General features: G+C 50.9%; 1 protein-coding gene across 1 annotated transcript in view; it reads right to left on the bottom strand.

Moving 5' to 3' along the window:
* Nucleotides 1-1,251: 1,251 nt before the first annotated feature.
* The window catches only part of LOC140414008 (uncharacterized), an 82,222-nt gene continuing 62,526 nt past the window's right edge, over nt 1,252-20,947 (bottom strand). Inside the window, exons 10-12 of the mRNA XM_072500953.1 lie at nt 4,582-4,647; nt 2,943-2,996; nt 1,252-1,728 (exon numbers count right to left, since the gene is read on the bottom strand). Of these exons, the coding sequence (XP_072357054.1) occupies nt 1,694-1,728; nt 2,943-2,996; nt 4,582-4,647 (155 nt within the window). The 3' untranslated portion in view covers nt 1,252-1,693. The remainder of the gene's footprint in view (nt 1,729-2,942; nt 2,997-4,581; nt 4,648-20,947) is intronic.

Genomic DNA, 20,947 nt, shown 5'->3' with positions numbered 1-20,947 from the left:
GTGTAAGAGGTGTGGGCGAGGTTCACGTTTTTAAAAAGGTGTACTAATCTGCGCCAGCATGTGCACTTGCTGGGGAGGCCGGTGAATGACAGGAGGCCGTTGGATGACAGGTGGCTCTCGTTAATTGTATGGAAATGGGGCCTAAGTGGTGATAATTGGTTTCTCGCCATGCTATGGCAAGATTCCGATTTCACCTATGGGAGAGGCCAGTTGCATCCCAAACTGTTTAGCATCTCCCCCGGTACCTGTTTTTGGCCTCTCCCGCTATTCAGCTGCCTCGTTATGCTTCAGCGCATGTGTAACAAGGCCAGAAGATCGCGCCCTTAGTCTCAGGAACAGAGAATTTCACTGCAGTTCTTTCATCTGAAAATGGGTCCTGGTTGCTAAGCAACAGCTTATTCTTTCCCCAAGTTTTTGTTTACTTTCATGCCATAAGTACAACACAGGCACAGTTTGAACTGAAACCAAACACCCCAAACATGCAAACACCTTTGTTTAACATGATTCTAACTTGAATGTTACCCTTCCTTACACAAAACCAAACTCCCTAAATCTATGTCTTATTTTTAATATCCAACTATACAACCATAGATTACAACCTCTGCTTCCTGGAAATTTACGATCATGAAGTAATTCAGGATGATGGTATATTTCTTCCTCACAAACCTTGAAATCCCATCAATTTCATCCCTGAATCTGGTACAATATATAAGCTACAGATGTAAACTTGTGCCTCTTGTTTCCCCTCCAAACCACACCCCAAACAGCCTCTCTCTCATGCTAATCTTTCCCCTTATGCATATATGCTTTCAGTTACACAAGGACTGCTATTTGCCCAACCAGTGATGCCTGAGAACAAAGCAGAGTGGAAGAGCAGATTCTGATGAAGAAGCATAATAACTTTACCTGACATTCAGTCACTTGTTCAGATACTGGCACCGCATTTACTTTATAGGGTAGTTTATAGGTGACACATGGGGAGATATTGGACACGAATGGCTGAACCAGGGTAGGGAGAATAGACAGCCCTTGAGGTTGTAAAAAAATTCTGCTACAGGGGACTCAGATGAAGACTTCAATGGGGTGGCATTTAGGAAAAGGCAGGCACAGAGAAATGTTTTGTCCATTGGCAGGGAACCACTGTTTACTGTCAAGCAGCATTCTTTCCAACATGGAGGCTCTGGCCAACTTTATGACTACCGTTGCAAACCCCGTGATGGTGCAGTCTGAAGACTAATTAATGTCTTAGCTTCCCCTGAAGTACAGGCAATGGCCGTACAATGTCTGAATGCTGCAATGGAAGCACAGATTGGGGTCAGGAGCTGCTTGCCATTCTGGAAGCACAGTCTGCTGCCATGCAGATTCAGATGACTTTCTTCAAACTTCTGATGGCAGTTCTCAAAGGGATTTGCAAGTTTCATATCAGTCCAGTAATCTATAAGTCTGCAAATTTTTCAGATTGTTAAGGTGTCCTTCTGAGGAAATAGCAATGGCTTGATGGAGACATCTCAAGATGACAACAGTCAAACTCTCACCGCTGCCATTCAGTCAGCGCAGCCACTGTTGACTGTCAGTCAGCTGCCCAAATTAAGATTGCATATGCTGAGGTAGTACGGTCTTCAACCAGGACTTCAAGGTCTAGAAGTGCCCGACTTTATCCTGCAAGGCTATCGGCAATGCCCCTTATTGAAATTCAGCACTGCTCCATGCTGCAGTTCACAACAGACACTAAAGGAAGACACAATGGTCAGTGGTTGAGAATTCTATGTCATTAGATTAATAATTGGATACAGTTGATATGGAATGGTTGTTTTATTACAGAATCTTTCATTTCAGGGTTTTGGCCAAGAGGATACCATGATCATCTGTAACGGAGGGCTGGTAAAGTATGGAACTGTGGAATATTTCACTCTACTCATTCCCTCTGATTGTAAGAACTTTTATCAATGCCTGCAAGACTCTGCAGCAGGAAGAAGTCAAAGGCATCTCCCCTGAAAATTGGATAACGGCAGCTGTAAATAGCATGGGTATGAGGCCTTCATGAGCCTGAACGCTGAAGAAAGAATGTGCAAGGTTACGGAGATAAGACAGGGACGTAAAACAAGTACGAATGTTCTTTCAGACAGCCAGTACAGTCTTGATGGGCCAAATGACCTCCTTTTTCACTGTAAAGATTCTGTGATTCACCGGTGCATATATAAGAGGTGTTCACAGCATTAATGAGGTTGGAAATGGCAGGTTGTGCATCAAATCAGCATTGGACACTGGCTGGCATGATAGAACCATAGATTTCTTACAGTGCAGAAAGAAGCCATTTGGCCAATCAAGTCTGCACCAAGCCCCCAAAAGAGCCCCCCCCCCCCACCTCATCTAATCTTTGGTCACTAAGGGGCAATTTAGCATGGATAATCCACCTAACATGCACATTTTAGGCCTGTCTACTTTGCATATTTACAGCACACTGATGGGATGCTCATGCTATATTACTCTTGAAAACATTAATTGGTGTGGACTGTGTTAAAAGTATTAGGGATGGACACACCTGCCATTTTCACCTAGACTGGCACTCATAGCACTGCTGGTATCGCTGAATCCAATTTTGCAGCCTATGGCTTTATTTCTCTTTCCACAAATGGGGTCCTGCTGAGTATTTCCAACATTTTCTGTTTTATTTCAGGTTTTAAATATCAACAGTATTTTGTTTGTAATATCTTCAGTAGGTTTGAGAACTTAAGCAAGGGCAGGAGAACATTTTAGAAGGGAGAAAGAGAAAGCAGTCACCAATTTTAAATAACCTAAAGTGGTTGAAGTCATCCAAAATTGGTAAGTTACAGCCACTGCTGCATATTTAGGTGACAGCAAAAACAAATTCAGTCAAAATTAAAAAGGTAATGAAGTGAAAAAGAATGGGAGAAATTGTAAAATATCTAATAAATATTTACCTTTCTGAATGGACATGAATTCCTCTTGAATAGTATCGGTGAAAGAAGCAATCTCTTTTAAGGATAACAATAATATTATTAAACACAAACAAACCTGTATCTACCAGTACATCTATAACTAAATATTTTCCCTACTAATATCAATAAAAAATCAAACATTCCTAATCCTGGCAAGGTAGAAAAGGGTAATGAAACCACAGAGCAGATAATGTTGTCTCAAAACAGAAGCAGAGGAACCATTTCTTCTCCACAGCACACACCTGTAACACAGACCTCACACTATGATGTAAGTTCATCCCATTGCTATGTTATTGTGACATGATTGGTGTTCAGCATGTGACAAGCTGGAATCCTTCCAGGATCAAGGGGCATAGCATCCAGAACCCACAGCCTGTCAAGGGCTGATGCTGATCGTGAAGTAAAAATGCTATTTAGGAGCTCAAATATCTGTTGTGAGGTAGATCTAGGCCTGGGCATTCCCAATTGTCACTAAACTCCTCCTGCTAGCATAAAAATTGAGGCTGGACAGAAAAATGGCATTGTGGTTATTAATTGGCCAGTTAAGGGTCTCAATTGGGACAAGGACGGGTTGGCCAGGCTGGGCCTTGCCACTCACATCGTAACATTGCAGAGGCGAGGGTGGGCAGGAGGCTGTTAGGAAGACCATCCAAGGAATGTTAGGCCCACTCTCCTGCCTGTAAACCTGCTGGTGGGGGAATATAACATTTTGCCCATAGAGGTTTTTAGGAGTAAGCTCTGCAGAGAATGATGCCTCTATTTCATGAACAAGACTGTCACTGTGCTACGCCATCTGTTCCGAGCCAACCTGCAGATTTCTTCAACAAGATGACTTTTCACATAAGCGCAGAAGTCAACACTGCATTGATAATTTTTACTGGGTGCTCCTTCTAAGCGACCACTGGAGAGCAGGCCAGATCACCTGATCTGCTGTCCATATAAATTCAATTAAATCAAATAACAAGTGTATGCATGAAGGGCATAACATATTCATTTATTTTCACGATGGATATAGGTATAAGCTGAACAGATCATTTTTTATTTTGTTGGTGATGGGGTGCCCTGTGGTGTCCACAGTAACTCCATGGTTGATATGAACAGAAAGGATTTCCACCCAATCAATATGCAAGTATCATTGTACCTGTAGGAATTATCATGAAAACCAGTACCAAATACCCTCAGGATATCCTAATAATTCCTCCATATTTTGCCAATCATTCGTGCCTAAATTATTTCAAGGCACATAGGAATTGGAGAAATGACAATGATCGGGATTATGGTAAAATCAACATGGATTCCAAAATAGGATCAATTTATGTTTGGAAGGAAAATTCTCAAGTATCAGCTGATGTCATAGAAATTGGAACAATTAATTTAAGGCAAATTTTCTGTCAGAAGCTGCCACTGAAATAATTTTTGAGCAGGACAAAGAACTAAGGAAATGCACATATTAAATTGTATGGATACAGATAGTAACATTCTCCAATGTCCATCTAATGGCATACATAAAAAATGTAGAGTAATAACTCGTGAATATAATTACATTGACAAGTAAACAGAGAGATTGCTGAGTAATGACATATAGTTTGAAGCACTACCATATACATGCATTTTTACATACCTTTTAGCTTGTGACAAGAATGAAAATCTGATTTTTCACCACCTTTTTTTGATTCATCTTTTGTCCCTGAAATTCATTACAAAAGTTGTATAATAGCACCAGGTAAGATGTAGAAAGGTAACTTTTTCTATTTTCCTTTCTGTTCAGTTCCTCGATCCATTTCAAGAATAACAATTACAATTGCTTGCATTGATTAGCGTGAATAATAACATTAAAAATCCCAGCTATAGGCACATGTAACTGCCCACCTGATCAAGTTTAGTGAAGAGGGGCAGTGAGTAGGGGGGAGTGCAGAACTATTTCTCGATTACACAGCTCTGCACTTTTAAGTCTTCCCGTCTCACCACTCCTCATGCTACCTATTGCTACCAGATTTCAGTCCTTCTCCGCCTCCTGCTGCTGCAGTCACGCTGCTATTTCTAACATTGTATTACTACTTTTCTCACTTCATGGGCGGGATTCTGCCGTAATCGGCGGGGCGGGCAACTCCGGCGGGAAGGAGTGTCGTGAACCACTCCGGCGTTGGGCCGCCCCAAAGGTGCGGAATCCTCTGCACTTTTAGGGGCTAGGCCGGCCCTGGAGCAGTTTGAGCCCCGCCGACCGGCGGGGATGGGGCTTGGCGCCACGCCAACCGGCGCCGAAGGGCCTCCGCCGGCTGGCGCGAGTTGGCGCATGCGCGGGAGCACCAGCGTGTGCTGGCGTCATTCCACGCATGTGCAGAGGGCTTAATTTCCGCACCGGCCATGGCGGACCGCTACAGCCGCCGGTGCGGAAGAATAGAGTGCACCCACGGTACACCGTCCTCCCGCGCCGCCAGGTCCCACCGATAAGGACCTACTCTAATTTACGCCGGCAGGACCGTCAAAAACCGGGCGGCCACTCGGCCCATCGCGGGCCGGAGAATCGCCGGGGGGGGGGGGGGGGGGGGGGGGCGCTGCCAGCGGCCGCCGACCGGCACGACACGATTCCCGGAGAATTCGGCAGGCGGCGGGGGCGGGATTCACGCCGCCCCCCGCCGATTCTCCGACCCAGCGGGTGGTCGGAGAATCCCGCCCCATATATCTCAGCTAAAGTTGTCACGACCCAACCATGACATGCACATCTTTAAATCATCTTCTAGGCCACCCAAACACACTCCCTTCTTTCTTGTAGTACAAGCCAACACACAATGGCTGGAATTTTATGCCCCCGCCCCCCAAGGCAAATTTGATTGTGCGCCATTTAATTGCGCAGCATAAGACCATAAGACCATAAAACCATAAGACATAGGAGCAGAATTAGGTCACTCGGCCCATCGGGTCTGCTCCGCCATTCAATCATGGCTGATAGGTTCTCATCCCCATTCTCCTGCCTTCTCCCCATAACCCCTGGTCCCCTTATTAATCAAGAACCTATCTATCTCTGTCTTAAGACACTCAGTGATTTGGCCTCCACAGTCTACTGCGGTAAAGAGTTCCACAGTTTCACCACCCACTGGCTGAAGAAATTCCTCCTCATCTCAGTTTTTAAGAAAAATATGTTTATTCAAATTTTTCCAACAAAATTTTTATAACAAATAAACCCCCCCCCATAACAAAAAGAAGAACACAAACATCACAATCAAAAATAATAAACTACTGATACATTGGGTTTCTCACACATACATTAACCTCCCCATATAACATTCAAAAGTACCCTTGGGGAAACCCCCCCTCCCACCCGCCCAGAGACCCCCCCCCGACAGAGACCCCCCCCTGGTTGCTGCTGCTGACCTCCTCCTAGCGCGCCGCGAGATAGTCCAGGAACGGTTGCCACCGCCTGAAGAACCCCTGCACAGACCCTCTCAAGGCAAACTTTATCCTCTCCAACTTAATGAACCCTGCCATGTCATTTATCCAGGCTTCCACACTGGGGGGCTTCGCGTCCTTCCATAATAGCAAGATCCTCCGCCGGGCCACCAGGGACACAAAGGCCAGGATACCGGCCTCTTTCACCTCCTGCACTCCCGGCTCGACCGTTACCCCAAATAGTGCCAACCCCCAACTCGTCTTGACCTGGACTTTCACCACCTTGGACATAGTCCTCACGAAACCCCTCCAAAACCCCTCCAGTGCCGGGCACGACTAGAACATGTGGACGTGATTCGCCGGGCTTCCCGAGCACCTCCCACATCTGTCCTCCATCCCAAAGAACCTACTCAACCTCGCCCCTGTCATATGCGCTCTGTGAGTAACCTTGAATTGTATTAGGCTGAGCCTGGCGCAAGAGGAAGAGGAGTTAACCCTACTCAGGGCATCAGCCCACAGATCCTCATCAATCTCCTCCCCAAGCTCCTCCTCCCACTTGCCCTTTAGCTCCTCTACCGAAACCTCCTCTACTTTCATCTCTTGATAGATCGCCGAGACTTGCCCTCACCCTGTCCTGAATCCTCTGTGCCGGGAGCAACGGGAATTCCCTCACCTGCCGCCTCACAAACGCTCTCACTTGCATATACCTGAACGCATTTCCCGGGGGTAACCCAAACTTCTCCTCCAGCCCCCTAGGCTCGCAAACGTCCCATCTATAAACAGGTCCCCCATTCTTCTGATCCCTGCCCGATGCCAGCTCCGAAACCCCCATCCATCGTTCCCGGGACGAACCGATGGTTCTCCCGAATCGGGGACCAAACCGAGGCTCCTACCTCGCCCCTAGGCCGTCTCCACTGCCCCCAGATCTTCAACATTGCCGCCAACACCGGACTCATGGTGTACCTTGTCAGCAAGAGCGGCAGCGGTGCCGTCACCAGCGCCCTCAGGCTCGTGCCCCTGCAGGACGCCATCTCCAACCTCTTCCACGCCACCCCCTCTCCCTCTATTACCAACTTACGGATCATCGCCACGTTGGCTGCCCAATAGTGGCCGCACAGATTCAGCAGCGCCAGCCCTCCCTGTCCCTGCTACGCTCCAGAAACACCCTCTTTACCCTCGGGGTCTTATTTGCCCACACGAAACCCATGATGCTCCTACCTACCCGTTTAAAAAAGGCCTTGGTAATCATAATGGGAAGGCACTGGAACACAAAGAGAAACCTCGGGAGGACCATCATTTTAACTGACTGTACCCTGCCCGCTAGCGAGAGTGGCAGCACATCCCATCTTTTGAAATCCTCCTCCATCTGCCCCACCAACCGCTTCAAATTGAGCTTGTGCAGGGCCCCCCAGCCCCCAGCCACCTGGATTCCCAAGTACCGAAAGTTCCTTTCCGCCCTCTTCAATGGTAGGTCGTCTATCCCCCCTTCCCTGGTCCCCTGGATGCACCACAAAGAGCTCACTTTTCCCTACGTTGAGCTTATAGCCCGAGAAGTCCCCAAACTCCCTTAGGATCCGCATGACCTCCACCATCCCCTCCATTGGATCTGCCACATACAGCAACAGGTCGTCCGCATACAGCGACAGCCGATGTTCCTCTCCCCCTCGGACCAACCCCCTCCATTTCCTGGACTCCCTTAGTGCCATGGCCAAAGGCTCGATTGCCAATGCAAACAACAAGGGGGACAGGGGGCACCCCTGCCTCGTCCCTCGGTACAGACAAAAGTACTCCGACCTCCACCGATTCGTAGCCACACTCGCCACCAGGGCTCTATATAGGAGCCTGACCCAACTGATAAACCCCTCCCCGAATCCAAACCTCCGCAACACTTCCCAAAGATACTCCCACTCCACCCGATCGAAGGCCTTCTCCGCGTCCATAGCTGCCACTACCTCCGCCTCTCCCTCCACCGATGGCATCATAATCACGTTGAGGAGCCTCCGCACATTAGTGTTCAGCTGCCTGCCCTTTACAAATCCCGTCTGGTCCTCATGAATCACCCCAGGGACACAGTCCTCAATTCTCGTAGCCAGCACTTTTGCCAGCAACTTAGCATCCACATTGAGGAGCGAGATCGGTCTATACGACCCACATTGCAGTGGGTCCTTCTCCCGCTTCAGAATCAGCGAGATCAGCGCCCCGGACATTGTTGGGGGCAGGGTCCCCCCCTCCCTTGCCTCATTGAAAGTCCTCACTAACAACGGGCCTAGCAGGTCCACATATTTCCAATAAAACTCGACCGGGAACCCATCTGGCCCCGGGGCCTTCCCCGCCTGCATGTTCCCCAATCCTTTAACCAGCTCCTCCAACCCAATTGGCACCCCTGAACCAGCCACCTCCTGCTCCTCCACCCTCGGGAACCTCAGTTGATCCAAAAATCGTTGCATCCCCTCTTCCCCCGCTGGGGGTTCAGATCTGTACAGCTCCTCGTAGAAGTCCTTAAATACCTCATTTACTCTCTCCGCACTCCGCACCGTATTCCCCCTGCTATCCTTAACTCCACCTATCTCCCTCGCTGCCACCCTCTTACGGAGCTGGTCTGCCAGCATCCGGCTCGCCTTCTCCCCATACTCGTACGTCGCCCCCTGTGCTTTCCTCCACTGTGCCTCTGTTTTCCCTGTGGTCAACAGGTCAAACTCCGCCTGGAGGCTTCGCCGCTCCCTAAGTAGCCCCTCCTCGGGGGCCTCTGCATATCTCCTGTCCACCCTTAAGATCTCCCCCACCAACCTCTCCCTCTCCCTGCCCTCTCTCTTCTCCCTGTGGGCCCTAATGGAGATTAACTCTCCCCTGACTACCGCCTTCAGCGCCTCCCAGACTACCCCCACCTGCACCTCTCCGTTATCATTGGCCCCCAAGTATCTCTCAATGCACCCCCGCACCCTCCCGCACACCTCCTCATCCGCCAGTAATCCCACATCCAGACGCCACAGCGGGCGATGGTCCCTCTCCTCTCCTAACTCCAGCTCCACCCAGTGCGGGGCGTAGTCTGAGATGGCTATGGCCGAATACTCTGTTCCTTCCACTTTCGGGATTAGCGCCCTACTCAAAACAAAGAAATCTATCCTGGAGTAGGCTCTATGTACATGGGCAAAGAATGAGAATTCCCTGGCCAGGGGCCTAGCAAACCTCCATGGATCCACTCCCCCCATCTGGTCCATAAACCCCCAAAGCACCTTGGCCGCAGCCGGCCTCTTCCCCGTCCTAGATCTGGAGCGATCTATTGCTGGATCCAGCACCGTGTTGAAATCCCCACCCATTATCAAGCTCCCTGCCTCCAGGTCCGGAATCCGACCCAGCATGCGCTTCATAAATCCGGCATCATCCCAGTTCGGGGCATATACGTTTACCAGTACCACCCACACCCCCTGCAACCTACCGCTCACCATCACATATCGACCTCCATTATCCACTACAATATTCTTGGCCTCAAACAACACCTGCTTCCCCATCAGTATTGCAACCCCTCTGTTCTTCGCATCCAGCCCCGAATGGAATACCTGTCCTGCCCATCCCTTTCTCAACCTGACCTGGTCTGCCACTTTCAAATGTGTCTCCTGAAGCATGACCTCGTCTGCCTTCAGTCCCTTTAAGTGCGCGAACACTTGGGCCCTCTTAACCGGCCCATTCAGGCCCCTCACACTCCAAGTTATCAGCCGGATTGGGGGGCTTCTCACCACCCCCGCCGACTAGCCATCTCCATTTCTAGGCCAGTCACGTGCCCGCACCTCCCGTACCCTCCAGTCCCCCAGACGGCAGACCCCCGCCCCGACCACCTCTCCTATTTCCAGTTCCCCATTGGCCAATGCAGCAGCAACCCTATACACCCCCCTCCCCCCGCTAGATCCATATCTAACTCTTTTGCTCCCCCCATAACACTCCCGTAAGTCAGCTGACTCCTGCTGACCCCGGCCTCTCCCGCCTTCCCATCAACCCCCCCAGTGTGGGAATCCCCCCTCCCCTTCAGTCAGTGTGCGCTCCTCCGACCCCCACCGCCGTCCTTCCCTAGCGCGGGAAAAAGCCCGCGCTTTCCTGAGCCAGGCCCGCCCCCTCTGGCGCAGCTCCTTTTGCGGCCTTATCTCAATTCCCCCATCCCCGGGCCTCCCCTCCCTCCAACACCGGCGCCCACACTCTCCCACAGCTTCGCCATCAAATCCTTTCACCCATCCCCATCCAGCAGCCAACCAAGCGAACATTCCCTACACGTGGTTAAAACCATATATACAGCAGACATCCCCCCCACAACCACAGACCCTCAATTTGAGTCCAACCTTTCAGTCTGTATAAAGCTCCAAGCCTCCTCAGGCATTTCAAAATAGTGGTGCCGATCTTGGAATGTGACCCACAATCGCGCTGGTTGCAGCATACCGAACTTCACCCCCTTCCGATGGAGCACCGCCTTGGCCCGATTAAAGCCAGCTCTCTTCTTGGCCACCTCTGCACTCCAGTACTGGTAGATTCAGATCTCCGTGTTCTCCCACCTGCTGCTCCGCTCTTTCTTGGCCCATCTCAAGACACACTCTCTATCCATAAAGCGGTGAAACCTCACCACTACAGCCCTTGGCGGCTCGTTGGCCTTGGGTCTCCTTGCCAGGACCCGATGAGCCCCATCTAGCTCCAGGGGGCTCGGGAAGGCCCCCGCGCCCATCAGCGAATTGAGCATCGTGCTCACATATGCCCCGGTATCGGGCCCCTCAACTCCTTCAGGGAGACCCAGAATCCGAAGATTCTTCCTCCTCGACCTATTCTCCAGGTCCTCAAATCTTTCCGCCCACCTCTTGTGCAGCGCCTTGTGTGCCTCCACCTTCACCGCCAGGCCCAAGATCTCATCCTCATTCTCCGAGGCTTTTTGTCGCACCTCCCGGATCGCCGCCCCCTGGGCCCTCTGGGTTTCCACTAGCTTCTCAATCGCCGCCTTCATTGGCGCCAGCATTTCTGTCTTCAGCTCCTCAAAGCAGCGTTTAAGAAACTCCTGCTGCTCCTGTGACCACTGTGCCCATGCTGCTTGGTCTCCACCCGCCACCATCTTGCTTTTTCTCCCTCTCACTTTTCGCTGCTCCAAGATCCCTTTTTTCACCGCTCCACTCCTGGTCCAATCCATACACTGTCGGGGGGACCTTGCTGTCACCTTCCCACACTGGAAGCCGTCGAACAAGTGCCGTTGGGGCCCCTCTAGAGAGCCCTAAAGTCCGTTCCCGGCGGGAGCTGCCGAACGTGCGACCCATTCAGGCATGGCCGCAACCGGAACCATCTCAGTTTTAAAGGATCGTCCCTTTAGTCTGAGATGGTGTCCTCTGGTTCTAGTTTTTCCTACAAGTGGAAACATCCTCTCCGCGCCCGCTCTATCCAGGCCTCGCAGTATCCTGTAAGTTTCAATAAGATCCCCCCATCCTTCTAAACTCCAACGAGTACAGACCCAGAGTCCTCAACTATTCCTCATGCGACAAGTTCTTCATTCCAGGGATCATTCTTGTGAACCTCCTCTGGACCCTTTCCAAGGCCAGCACATCCTTCCTTAGATATGGGGCCCAAAACTGCTCACAATACCCCAAATGGGGTCTGACCGGAACCTTTTACAGCCTCAGAAGTACATCCCTGGTCTTGTATTCTAGCCCTCTTGACAGGAATGCTAACATTACATTTGCCTTCTTAACTGCCAACTGAACCTGCACATTAACCTTAAGAGAATCGTGAACAAGGACTCCCAAGTCCCTTTGTGCTTCTGATTTCAGTCTATGCCTAAATTCCTCCTTCCAAAGTGCATAACCTCACACTTTTCCACATTGTATTTCAAGGATAGGTTGCCTCCTTAAGGGTTTCAACCTGCCGCTGCTATTATTCACCCAGTGGCTTATGTGGGGGAGACTTGCTAAGCGGGGAGCCCAAAAAATTACAAAAGCAAATCCTGTTGGGGTTGCTCGTGGAGTTATGGGAGGGAGTGGAGTTCCTCATAAAAAGGCATTCAGTGCCTGATTAAAGACCTGGCATCGGGAAGAGGTGGGCCTGCTTAGAGCGAACTTCCTGCCCTTGTTGCTGACCCTTTTACACCCCCTCCTCTGCAGTCCCCACCCCACAATTTCCCTCCTGCCATCACTCACTAGTGAGCCAGTTCCCTCAACTAACCAAGACATTGGATGGGTGTATTACAAGTTGCAGTGACCTCCACCCTAGTGGCATTCCAGCCAATGGGTGAGATTTTCCTTGTTCACTGTTGTAAAGATCACTGGTAACACATTGCATGTATTACGGTACTGCCACTGTATTACAGGTGCCACAGTAAATCCCAGCCTGCTGGCTCTTCCCAGCCGGCGACGTATAAAAGTGTATGCTCTCCTGCGCTGCTCCCATTCTGGTTCCAACTGCAGGAGGCTCAACACCTTGTGCAATAAAGCCTCGATTGTTTCACCATTCTCGTCTCGTGGCAATTGACGGTACATCAATTTATTGCACAAGATTTTAAAAGATGAACATCTTAATCAAGCCTGATCGCCTGGAGCTGAGCCCTCACGCAGCCAATGCACGTCCACCTTCGAGCACTGGCTAGCCTGCTTCGAAGGCTACCTCAGAGCAGCCACTGAAGAACTCTCGGAACCACAGAAGCTCCAAATCCTCTACTCACAGGTGAGCCCTCAGGTTTTTCCCCTCATCCAGGATGCGTCTACCTACAGAAGCGATGCCGCTACTAAAGGGACACTACATTAAGTCGGTGAATCTAGTGTACGCCAGGCACCTCCTGGCCACGAGACGGCAACTCCCGGGGGAGACTCTGGGCGATTTCTTGCGGGCTCTACAGATTCTCAGTAGGAACTGTGACTGCCAGGCAGTTTCGGCAGTCCAACACACCGAACTACTAATCTGAGACGCTTATGTCACGGGCATTAAGTCTACGTACGTTCGCCAGCGACAATTGGAACGGGGTACGCTCGATCTTGCAGAGACTGTGTAGCTTGCTAATTCCCTAGAAGTGACCTCCCGTAATCTGGAGGCCTACACCTCCGACCGCGCGGCACCCTTGTGGGCATCGTGGGTCCCACCAGCTGCCGACTCGAGTACACCGCAAGCCTGCGCCGCGCGGCAGCCAGCCAACTCCGGAGGGCCCAAATGTTAGTTTTGTGGCCAGAGAAAACATCCCAGGCAGCGCTGCCCGGCGCAGAGCGTGACCTGCAATGGGTGCGGGAAGAAGGGCCACTTCGTTTCCGTTTGCCAGGCCCGGTCGGTCGCCGCTGTTTCCAGGCCCAGCATTGCTACACCCCCCGCGTGCGATCCAGGGGTGCCGCCATCCTCTCCACCACAGGCCACGTGCAGCCCATGGGCGCCGCCATCTTTGATGCCGCCCGCCATGTGCACCCCGTGGGCGCCACCATTTTTGGCGCAATTTTGGACCGTGCCTCAGGACCCCTGCTCGTCTGGCCATTCGCTGCCCGCTGATACCTCCGCAACCGCTGATCAGCCCGGGACCTCCTAACATCTTTCGCAGCTCGCCTCCATCACCCTTGATCAGTCTTGCCCCTCAACCTCGCGACCGCTACGACGACGGTGAAGATCAACGGGCATGAGATGAGTTTCATCCACCCGGCAGTGGGAAGGCGCTGCTCCCACCCGGTACTCCCCGTCACCCAGAAAATCTCCCTGGCCTCCGGATTCCATCCCGTGCAAATCCGGGGATACTGTGTCGCGACCCTCACCGTTCAGGGCATAGAGTACAGCAACTTCAGGCTCTACGTCGCCCCCCATCTCTGCGCGGCCCTGTTACTAGGTCTTGATTTTCAATGCCACCTCCAAAGCCTTACTTTGAAATTCGGCGGACCCCTGCCCCCCATCACCGCCTGCGGCCTCACGACCCTTAAGGCCGATCCACCTTCACCTTTTGCAAACCTCACCCCGGACTGTAAACCCGTCGCCACTAGGAGCAGACGGTATAGTGCCCATGACAGGATCTTCATCAGGTTGGAGGTCCAACTACTTCTGCGAGAGGGGATCATTGAGGCCAGCAACAGCCCCTGGAGAGCTCAAGTGGTGGTAGTGAAGACTGGGGAGAAGCACACGATGGTCATTGACTACAGTCAGACCATCAGTCAGACACACAGCTCGACGCGTACCCCCTCCCATGCCTATCTGACATGGTCAATCAGATTGCGCAGTATCGAGTCTTCTCCACAGTAGGCTTGAAGTCCACCTACCACCAGCTCCCCATCCGCCCGGAGGACCCTCAATACACTGCGTTCGAAGCAGATGGCCGCCTCTATCATTTGCTGAGAGTTCCCTTCGGCGTCACCATTGGGGTCTCGATCGTCCAGCAAGAGATGGACCGAATGATTGACCAGTACGAGCTGCGGGCCACCTTCCCGTACCTAGATAATGTCACCATCTGCGGCCATGATCAGCAGGACCACGACGCAGACCTCCAAAAATTCATCCATACCGCCAAACTCCTTAACCTCACCTAAATAAGGAGAAATGCGTGTTCATCACAACCGCTTAGCCATCCTTGGCTACGTAGTGGAAAATGGAGTCCTAAGGCCCGACCCCGACCGCATGCGCCCCCTCCTGGTACTCCCTCTCCCCCACTGCCCAAGGCCCTGAAACGATGCCTGGAGTTTTTCTCATATTACGCGAAGTGGGTCCCTAATTATACGGACAAGGCCCGCCCACTCATCAAGTCCACAGTTTTTTCCCTGACGGCTGAGGCCCGCCAGGCCTTCAACCACATGAAGGCAGACATCACCAAGGCCACGATGGACGCATTCGATGAGACCCTCCCTTTTCAGGTGAAGAGCGATGCATCAGACGTAGCTCTGGCCACCACCCACAACCAGGCGGGCAGACACGTGGCTTTCTTTTTCCGCACCTTCCATGCCTCCGAAATTCGGCACTCCTCTGTCGTAAGGGAGGCCCAAGCCATTGTGGAAGCTGTGTGACATTGGTGGCATTACCTGGCCGGCAGGAGATTCACTCTCCTCATTGACCAACGGTCGGTTGCCTTCATGTTTAACAATACGCAAGATCAAAAATGACAAGATCTTGAGGTGGAGGATCGAGCTCTCCACCTGTAACTATGAGATCTTGTATCGCCCGGGGAAGCTCAATGAGCCCCCGGATGCCTTGTCCCGCGGTACATGTACCAGCGCACAAGTGGACCGACTCCGGGCTCTCCACAATGACCTCTGCCACCCGGGGGTTACCCGGTTCTTCCATTTTGTCAAGGCCTGCAACCTGCCCTACTCCATTGAGGAGGTCAGGGCCGTCACCAGAGACTGCCAAGTCTGCGCAGAGTGCAAGCCGCACTTCTACCGACCAGATAGAGCGCACCTGGTGAAGGCCTCCCGCCCCTTTGAGCGCCTCAGCAAGGACTTCATAGGGCCCTTCCCCTCCACCGACTGCAACGTGTAATTCCTCAACGTAATTGATGAGTACTCCCGGTTCCCTTTCGCCATCCCATGCCCCGACATGACTTCTGCCACGGTCATCAAGGCCCTGCACAGCATCTTCACCCTGTTCGGTTTCCCCACCTACATCCACAGTGATCGGAAATCCTCCTTCATGAGTGATGAGCTGCGTCAGTTCCTGCTCAGCAAGGGCATCGCCTCGAGCAGGACGACCAGCTACAACCCCCGGGGAAACGGGCAGGTGGAGAGGGAGAACGGGACCCACCCTCCCACCAGCGAACCTCACCGCAGCCCCCACCCCAGCAGGATCTGTCCCCCCACTGGATCCACTAAGGGGTGACAAAGGAGAGGACAACACGCTCCCGGAGTCGCAGGTGACCACATCGGCGCCCACACCACCCCCAGGACTGAGGCGATCGCAGGGGAGGGTCAGAGCCCCCGACAGACTCAATCTGTAATGTTTTCTTCACCCCCGCTGGACTTTGTTTAAACAGGGGGTGAATGTGGTAAATGTCATAATATACACCAGTATATCATGGTGCAGATACACACACACTGATGGACACACAGCGGGACCAATCAACACACACAACACCGCAGCCAATCACCAGTTAGAGCACACGCACTATAAAGACAGGGGCATCAGAGTTCCTGCTCATTCGAGCTGCAGCCTCCTAGAAGGACAGAGCTCACAGCCTGCAGCACAGATCTTCACCATGTGCTGAGTGCATAGACTGGTTAGGACAAGGCATAGGTCTTTAGTTCAATCTAATATCGTGTTAACCCACAGTGAAAGTATGTTCAACAGTTTCTGACTTAATAAAATAGTGTTACATTATTTTAAGTGTTGGTGGCCTGTATGTGTTCCACGGATCCAGAGCACCCAACACATCATGATACCAGGAGTTGAGGGATATTCAAACTTTTTAGACCTCCCTGCAAGTATCCACCAGCATACCGTCTTCCTGCAAAATGGACAGTGTCTGCCCGCCGCCCCCGCGCCACATCACCGGTAACCTAGGGGCCAACTGGAAGATATTCAAACAACGCTTCCAGCTCTACCTTGAAGCCACAGACCGGGAGGATGCCTCGGACACCAGGAAGATCGCTCTCTTCCTATCCACGGCCGGGGGATCATATCATCCACATTTTAAATTCTCTCACCTTTGCGGATGATGAAGATAAAACAAAGTTCAAGACGGTCCTTCTCAAGTTTGACACTCACTGCAGCATAGAGGTGAATGAAAGTTTCGAGCGCTTTGTTTTCCATCAGCGTTTGCAGGGTAAGGATGAACCTTTCCAGTCCTTTCTCACTCACCTCCGCATCCTTGCGCAGTCCTGTAGCTACGGACCCACCTCCGACGCCATGATACGCGACCAGATCGTTTTCGAGGTTCAGTCTACCAGCCAGCAGCTCCTCAAGGTAAAGCAGCTCACCCTAGCGACCGCCATCGAGACCTGTGTGCTACACGAAAATGCCACAAGTCGGTATTCCCACATCCAAGCGGCTGAAACGGCGCGGCAAGGTCCCACGAGGCGGAACGGGTCCGTCCCCACGAGGCGGAACGGGTCCAAGCAATCGTGCAACTCCAGGGCCTCAGCCTGGATGAGGGCTGCCATTTTGTGCGCTTTTCGCGGACTCCCGCGCACCAAACGAGGGGACGGCGACGTCGACGAACGAAATGCGCAGGCGCGCACCACGTACGACCGTACCACGCATGCGCGGTGACGCAGCAAATGTACTGACGCTCCGACATGCGGCAACTGTGGCTCCGCCCATTTAAAGCGGCAATGCCCTGCCAAATCCCGACAATGCCTGAGATGTGGCAAACTTGGACACTATGCTGCCTTATGCAGAGCAGCTCAGCCTGCCAACTCACATCGCTTCAGCCAGCCTCGCAGGAAAGTCTGGGCCATTCAACACACGGTCACCGAGTCCGATGCAGGCGTACTACCCAACATTGACACCAAGGACCAGAAGGCGCCTTTTCGAGTCGGTATCGTTACAAAAAACAGGGTGTCCCCAAAGCAAAGAATCCAGCCTCTATCGGCATACAGCATCGATCCAGACAATGAATGGTGTGCCACCCTGACGGTCAACTGGTCCCAAATACGATTCCGCCTGGACACTGGTGCCCCAGCCAATCTCATTGCGCGGTCCGACCTCCAAAGCCTTCGTGTCAAACCAGCCATCCTTCCATCAGCCTGCCAGCTATTAAATTACAATGGCAATGCCATTGATGCCAGCGGCTCGTGCCAACTTGAAGTGACGCACAGGTCACGCAAAGCCATCCTTCCTTTTGAAATCATGGGCTCCTCGAAAGCCTCCCTGCTTGGCGCGCAGGCATGCAAGCTGTTGAACCAAGTTCAGAGAGTTCACTCTCTCTCTCCTGATGACACGTCTGCCTTTCAGGACACCGACTTCAGGGCGCAACTCGACGCCATTATCAATCAGCACCACAATGTCTTCGAGGGCATGGGCACGCTCCCATACACCTACAAGATCTTATTGAAACAGAATGCCACGCCTGTGGTGCACGCACCTCGCAGGGTCCCAGTACCCCTTAAGGACCGCCTCAAGCAGCAGCTGCAGGACCTCCAGAACCAAGGAGTGATTTCCAAAGTCACAGAACCAACCGACTGGGTCAGTTCCATGGTATGTGTAAAAAAGCCTTCTGGCGAATTGAGAATTTGCATTGATCCCAAGGATCTAAATCGCAATATCATGAGGGAACATTATCCAATTCCCAAGCGCAAAGAGCTCACATGTGAGATGGCTCGCGCCACGCTCTTCACCAAACTCGACACCTCAAAAGGATTCTGGCAAATCCAGCTCGACAAATCCAGTAGGAAACTTTGCACATTTAATACCCCCTTTGGCAGACATTGTTCCAACAGGATGCCGTTTGGGATCATATCTGCTTCAGAAGTGTTCCATAGGCTTAAACAAAGGAGATTACAATGGGATGCGAGAAGAACTAGCTAAGGTAGACTGGGAGCAAAGACTTTATGGTGAAACAGTTGAGGAACAGTGGAGAACCTTCCAAGTGATTTTTCACAGTGCCCAGCAAAGGTTTATACCAACAAAAAGGAAGGACGGTAAAAAGAGGGAAAATCGACCGTGGATATCTAAGGAAATAAGGGAGAGTATCAAATTGAAGGAAAAAACATACAAAGTAGCAAAGATCAGTGGGAGACTAGAGGACTGGGAAGTCTTTAGGGGGCAACAGAAAGCTACTAAAAAAGCTATAAAGAAGAGTAAGATAGATTATGAGAGTAAACTTGCTCAGAATATAAAAACAGATAGTAAAAGTTTCTACAAATACATAAAACAAAAAAGAGTGGCTAAGGTAAATTTTGGTCCTTTAGAGGATGAGAAGGGAGATTTAACAATGGGAGATGAGGAACTGGCTGAGGAACTGAACAGGTTTTTTGGGTCGGTCTTCACAGTGGAAGACACAAATAATATGCCAGTGACTGATGGAAATGAGGCTATGACAGGTGAGGACCTTGAGAGGATTGTTATCACCAAGGAGGTAGTGATGGGCAAGCTAATGGGGCTAAAGGTAGACAAGTCTCCTGGACCTGATGGAATGCTTCCCAGAGTGCTAAAAGAGATGGCTAGGGAAATTGCAAATGCACTAGTGATAATTTACCAAAATTCACTAGACTCTGGGGTGGTCCCGGCGGATTGGAAATTAGCAAACGTGACACCACTGTTTAAAAAAGGAGGTAGGCAGAAAGCGGGTAATTATAGGCCAGTGAGCTTAACTTCGGTAGTCGGGAAGATGCTGGAATCTATCATCAAGGAAGAAATAGCGAGGCATCTGGATGGAAATTGTCCCATTGGACAGACGCAGCATGGGTTCATAAAGGGCAGGTCGTGCCTAACTAATTTAGTGGAATTTTTTGAGGACATTAACAGTGCGGTAGATAACGGGGAGCCAATGGATGTGGTATATCTGGATTTCCAGAAAGCCTTTGACAAGGTGCCACACAAAAGGTTGTTGCATAAGATAAAGATGTATGGCATTAAGGGGAAAGTAGTAGCATGGATAGAGGATTGGTTAATTAATAGAAAGCAAAGAGTGGGGATTAATGTGTGTTTCTCTGGTTGGCAATCAGTAGCTAGTGGTGTCCCTCAGGGATCAGTGTTGGGTCCACAACTGTTCACAATTTACATAGATGATTTGGAGTTGGGGACCAAGGGCAATGTGTCCAAGTTTGCAGACGACACTAAGATAAGTGGTAAAGCAAAAAGTACAGAGGATACTGGAAGTCTGCAGAGGGATTTGGATAGGCTAAGTGAATGGGCTAGGATCTGGCAGATGGAATACAATGTTGACAAATGTGAGGTTATCCATTTTGGTAGGAATAACAGCAAAAGGGATTATTATTTAAATGATAAAATATTAAAACATGCTGCTGTGCAGAGAGACCTGGGTGTGCTAGTGCATGAGTCGCAAAAAGTTGGTTTTCAGGTGCAACAGGTGATTAAGAAGGCAAATGGAATTTTGTCCTTCATTGCTAGAGGGATGGAGTTTAAGACTAGGGAGGTTCTGCTGCAATTGTATAAAGTGTTAGTGAGGCCACACCTGGAGTATTGTGTTCAGTTTTGGTCTCCTTACTTGAGAAAGGACGTACTGGCACTGGAGGGTGTGCAGAGGAGATTCACAAGGTTAATCCCAGAGCTGAAGGGGTTGGATTACAAGGAGAGGTTGAGTAGACTGGGACTGTACTCGTTGGAATTTAGAAGGATGAGGGGGGATCTTATAGAAACATATAAGATTATGAAGGGAATAGATAGGATAGATGCGGGCAGGTTGTTTCCACTGGCGGGTGAAAGCAGAACTAGGGGGCATAGCCTCAAAATAAGGGGAAGTAGATTTAGGACTGAGTTTAGGAGGAACTTCTTCACCCAAAGGGTTGTGAATCTATGGAATTGCTTGCCCAGTGAAGCAGTAGAGGCTCCTTCATTAAATGTTTTTAAGATAAAGATAGATAGTTTTTTGAAGAATAAAGGGATTAAGGGTTATGGTGTTCGGGCCGGAAAGTGGATCTGAGTCCACAAAAGATCAGCCATGATCTCATTGAATGGTGGAGCAGGCTCGAGGGGCCAGATGGCCTACTCCTGCTCCTAGTTCTTATGTTCTTATG

This window comes from Scyliorhinus torazame, chromosome 1, assembly GCF_047496885.1.
Source record: "Scyliorhinus torazame isolate Kashiwa2021f chromosome 1, sScyTor2.1, whole genome shotgun sequence".
Taxonomy (NCBI): Eukaryota; Metazoa; Chordata; class Chondrichthyes; order Carcharhiniformes; family Scyliorhinidae; genus Scyliorhinus; species Scyliorhinus torazame.
This window is presented reverse-complemented; position numbering and strand designations above follow the sequence as displayed.